Source organism: Pituophis catenifer, unplaced genomic scaffold (assembly GCF_029215685.1).
Source record: "Pituophis catenifer annectens isolate HBS135680 unplaced genomic scaffold, rPitCat1.0.hap2 SCAF_7, whole genome shotgun sequence".
Taxonomy (NCBI): domain Eukaryota; kingdom Metazoa; phylum Chordata; class Lepidosauria; order Squamata; family Colubridae; genus Pituophis; species Pituophis catenifer.
The window spans coordinates 88764590-88769752 of NW_027256887.1; the positions used below are offsets into that span (position 1 = coordinate 88764590).

Here is a 5163-nt window from a genome sequence, read left to right on the forward strand (position 1 = left end):
GCCGGATGCCCTTCCTGTCCCCAATGCGGAGTTTTGTTCAGCAGATCTATTCTCATCGTGCCCAGAGAGAGAAATATCTGCCTCTACGTAGGATCGAACTCACAGCCCCCTGATTGTGAGGGGAGAGCTCCACCTCTAGGCCACTGATGTGCACCCTGGATTATTCATGCAATAAAGAAGGGGAAGGAAGAGAAAAAGAGAGAGGTTGTCACAAACATTATCTTGCTTTCCAGCAACACCCCAGGAAGGAGCAGCTCAGGGCTGCAAGGGGGCACCACCCATATTCCCAGCTGGCTCCTAGGGAGAGTCGCGTGAGGCAAGGCCTGCAGATCAACAAGGTGCCCCCTGATGCTTTGCTGCCATTTCGCTCAGCAGACGGTGGACAGCTCTCTCTTGTTCCGTGTCGCCTTCCGAATGGAAATCCCTGGCCAGCTGCATCAGACGCTGCTCCAGATGCTTCTGTTCCACAGGGTGGTCTCCTGGCACCTCGAGGCAGGCCTTGTACGCCTGCAACGCTGCCTGCCTCTGCCCCTTCTTGTGGAGGAGGAAATCCCCCCAGTGCAGATAGAAAGACTGCTGGCATCTCTTGGTGGCGGTTGGCAGGTCCTCCATCACGCCCAGGTAGACCTCCTCCTCGTAAAGCTGGCACCTTTCTCCGTACAACTTCGCCAGCTTCAGCCGGGAAAACATGGATCCAGGATTGCCTTCCAGAGATCGTCTGAAACACCCAATGGCGTCCTCCATGACCTCCGCTCGTTTCCGCTCGGATCCTCGATGTAAGAGAATCGTGTAATAGATGCCAAGGTCGTAGTGGAGGAGATAGTAATCACCGCAGAGGGCGATGGCCTTCTTCAGGGTGGAAATGGCTTGGGAAGGAGAGTGGACCTTATAAACCTTGGCGGCCATTCTCAGGAGTTCCGGGTTGAGACTGTTCTGGACCACGTCGTCAGCAAGCTGCCAAGCTCTTTCATCATCTTTCATACGGTAAGTCTGTGCCAAGTATACTTTGGCTTCATAATTTTCGGGGTGGCTACGGATCAGCCCTTCTAGCAACTTCCGGCTCTCATCCTGTAACTCTTGATCATCATAGGAGTGTGTCCAGGAAGCGAAGGTGGAGAAGGCCAGGCCCTCCTGCAGCTCCACGCTTGGTTCCTGCAGCTCCAGGGCCTTCTGGAAACACTCCTTGGCCAGCTGGCCGTTCCGGAAGCCCATGGCCAAGAGGGACCAACCCTTCTGGGCGTAGACCTCCGGGATCGGGGCCGAGTAGGGCTCAGGGCTGGACAGGTCCTGGCAAATCTGGTGGATCTGGGCCAAGTAGAGTTCCACCTTGTCATAATCAGTCAAGTGGTAATAGATCCAGGCGTAGTTCCCGTACACCAGCAGGACGTGGCGTGAGAAGGTCCCCGGAAGCTCCTTCCTCAAGACCTCCTTGGCTTCCTGCAGGATGGCCAGGGCCTCTTTGGGGCTCCCCTCCAGGTGGCGCAGGTAGGCCTTCAGGGCAAGGTAGGTGCCCCGGTTGCGGAGGGGGCCGTGCTCCAGGCGGAGAGCCAGAGTAAGCAGGGTGTGTCTGATGTGCATCTTGTCCTTGACCTCAAAGTCCCAGGTGAACTGACACTGCAGGCGCTGGAGCTTCTCCTTCAGGGGTCTGCTGTGGGGTGGGGAGCGGGGGAAGGAGAAGACAAAAGGGGAGGAGACCTGGGTGAGAGGCAAAGGACACCTGCCGTGTGTGTGTGTGTGTGGTGGGCTGAGATAATGTGTTCACCAGCTGGGTCAGAGCATGTGAGCCTGGCCACGTCTGGCTACTCCTGGGGAAGCAGATGCTGCCACCCTCTGGACCCTCGATTCCCCTCACGGCTCCTTGGATGGGGGGGGACACTCTTTTGGGTCTTGCAAAGAGGCTAGCTTCCAAGGAAGGGAACCTGCTTTAGCCTCCTGTCTGCAGGGAACAAGATCTCTGCTCACCCCTCTTAGAAGCTTTCCTGCCCCCCTTGATGGTCCTCAGGGGACCCCCATGTGGGGGTGGGGAACAGTCTTTGCACCTCCAAAATAAACAGTACAGGTAGTCCTCGACTTACAACCGTTCGCTTAGTGACCATTCGAAGTGACAACGGCACAGAAGGAAAGTGACTCATGGTTGTTTTTCACACTTACGACCGTTGCAGCATTCCTATGGACATGTGACTTGCATTAGGACGCTTGGTGACTGACTCACATTTACGACGGTCCCAGTGTCCCGTGATCCCCTTTTGTGACCTCCTGACCAACACAGTCACGGGGAAAGCCAGATTCACTGAACCACCGTGTTACTCACTTATCGACAGCAGAGATTGGGTTAACAACTGCGGTAAGCGAAGTTTGTAAAACGGAGCCAAACTCACTTGACAAACAAGTCTTCACTTAACGACAGCAATTTTGAGCTCCGTTGTGGTCAGAAGTCGAGGACTACCTGCACTTGGCCTCTGTGGGGCACAGAACGTCCGCAGTTGCCCCTGAGCTGGCTCTGCAGCTTGTGTGAATGTCCGGGGGGGGGAGTGGGGGACTCCATAGAAGCTTCACCCCTTTCTAGCCCTGGCATGGAACAGGCCCCCCTCACAGCCAGGAGGAGGGAGATGGTGGAAAGGGGGAGGGGGGCAATTTTGAAACTCCTTGTGTAGTGGACTGCACCAAAACCCACTTAAATCCGATGCCCTCCACGGTTACCGTTTTTTTATCAGGGCAACCTGGTCTACCCAATTATGGGATGGAGCATCCTGCTTCCGCCTTTCAGCCCCAATCCAGGAGCCTTCGCAGGTGGTCGCTTTCACGACAAACTATTGTGTTAAGTTTATGTTTTCCACACAAAGAAACAAAGAGAGGCTGGTATAGATCTATTTCAAGCTATTTAGCTCTCATCAGCTAGCCAGGCCCTTCTGGGATTCGAACCTGGGCGAAGAAGGGCCTGGCTAGCTGAGGAGAACTAAATAGCTTGAAATAGATCTATACTAGGAGGCTCCAACTGCCGCAGAGTGCGGCCGCGCAGGTGGTAATGGGAGCGACATGGCGCTCCCATGTAACACCTCTCCTGCGCGAGCTGCACTGGCTCCCGGTGGTCTTCCGGGTGCGCTTCAAGGTTTTGGTTACCACCTTTAAAGCGCTCCATGGCTTAGGACCTGGTTATTTACGGGACCGCCTACTACCACCAATAGCCTCCCACCGGCCGGTACGCTCTCATAGAGAGGGACTCCTCCGGGTGCCGTCGGCCAAACAGTGTCGGCTGGCGGCCCCCAGGGGGAGAGCCTTCTCTGTGGGGGCACCTACGATCTGGAACAAGCTCCCCCCCGAGATACGGAGGATCCCGGATCTGCGCTCCTTCCGCCGTGCTGTGAAGACCTTTTTATTCCATCAGGCGGGCTTGGCCTGATCTCTTCCCTTTTTAAATATGTAAATTTTAATCTGTTTTTAAATTATTGGGGTATTTTAATTTGTCTGGGCCAAAAAGTTTAATTTGATTTTATCGGGTTTTTAAATTTTGTGTATTTATGTATTTTATGGTTGGCTGTTCACCGCCCTGAGTCCTTCGGGAGTAGGGCGGTATACAAATCAAATAAATAAATAAATAAATAAAATAATAAATACTAGCCTCTCTTTATTTCTCTGTGGGGAAAACTTAACGCTCCATTGTTACAGGTTTCAAAGGGAGTTGTTCATGGGCTCTCTAGCTGGGGCCCATCTGGTCCCCAGCTGGGATGGAGAGGGGGCAGCCTCGGCAGGAGCAGAACAGCTTTTGGGAAATCGGGGGGGGGGGGTATTGGGGGGGCCAGAAGGGGAGCAGCTGCCTTTGGCTGTTCCCGAGTCTCGCTGGGGGCGGGGGGCAACGCCGCCTCCCCCAGCCAGGCTCTTGCTCCGGCTCCTTCGGGGCTGCAGAGACGGACCCGGGGGGGGGGGTTCTTGGAGAGCCTGGGGGAGGGGGCGTTGTGGGGCAGGTGGGGAGCTGCCTGTCTCGCTGGGGGCCTCGCTCCGGCTCCTCCGGGCTTCAAAAACATTGCAGAGCCAGGATGCGCCCCGGGCCCCTCTGAAAGGCAGGGGCCACGGGCTCGTATTGCAGCAACCGGACCAGCGAGGGGGGGGGGGGAGGAAGGAAACTCAGGTAATTGATGGGGGCGGACAGGGACTTGGTTGCAGCAGCAGCATCCCCCCCCCCCATTTTACATTTTAATAAATAAATAAATAAATTTTACAGGGAGAGACCCTCCCCATTAGGGACCCGTCCTCCCTCTGTTCCTTGGGGGGCTCCGTTCCGACACCCCCAGCTCCCCGCCTACCTCATCCTGCCACACTGTTCGCGCTCCGGCTCCCTCTCCGGAGTTTGGGCGCAAGGAAGGGAGTTGGGCCAGGTGGGCGGAGGGGGTGGTCCTGCCGGAGAAATGGAAAATGAAAGCAGGTGGGGGGGGGTCGAAGGGGAGGGGGGACGTGGCCAATGGCCTGGCCAGGTTGGATTGGTTGGGGGTTGTGGTGGGGGGTGGGAGATGGACAGGGAAAGCCCATTCAGGCCACCTGCTTCGCGGGCAAAGGGGCAGTCCAGCCAACGGCGTTTCGGACGACCCCACCCGCTTTAGCGCGAGTTTTGTTTCGTGGGGGCCTTTTATGTGCAGGGCGGGGGGAGAAGGGGGGGCTGCAGTTGTGGGAACCCAGGCCCTTCTGGCGGGGGCGGGGGCTCCTTCTAGTGCCCCTTGGAGCCTCTCGCCGGAGGAAGCCCCCTTCCCGATGCCCCTCTTCCTTAGAAGCGCCCCAATTGCCTTGCCTTTCCCTCTCCTTCCTTCTCTGGGTTTGTGTGCGCGTGTATCGGAGGATTTGATGAATTGCACGTGGATCCAAGTGCTTTGCTCCAACCGCGAGAGGAGGGGGGGAGGGCGGCCCACCGAACAGCAGAGTTGGAAAGGACCTTGGAGGTCTTCTAGTCCGACCTCTGGCTCAAGCAGAAGACCTTATTCCATTCCAGTCGAACAGCTGTCCAATCTCTTCTTAAAAACCTCCAGGGAAGGAGCATCTACAAGTTCTGGTGGCAAGCGGTCCCACTGGTTAATTGTTCTCACAGTTGGGAAGTTTCTCCTTAATTCCAAGTTGCTTCTCTCCTTGATGAGTTTCCACCTGTTGCTTCTTGTCCTGCCCTCAGGTGCTTTGGAG

General features: G+C 56.2%; 1 protein-coding gene across 1 annotated transcript; it reads right to left on the reverse strand.

Moving 5' to 3' along the window:
* Nucleotides 1-330: 330 nt before the first annotated feature.
* Nucleotides 331-1578, reverse strand: LOC139319795 (interferon-induced protein with tetratricopeptide repeats 5-like). Its single transcript, XM_070947832.1, has one exon. It carries the CDS (start codon nucleotides 1576-1578, stop codon nucleotides 331-333), a length of 1248 nt encoding a protein of 415 aa, XP_070803933.1.
* Between the last annotated feature and the right edge of the window lie 3585 nt (nucleotides 1579-5163).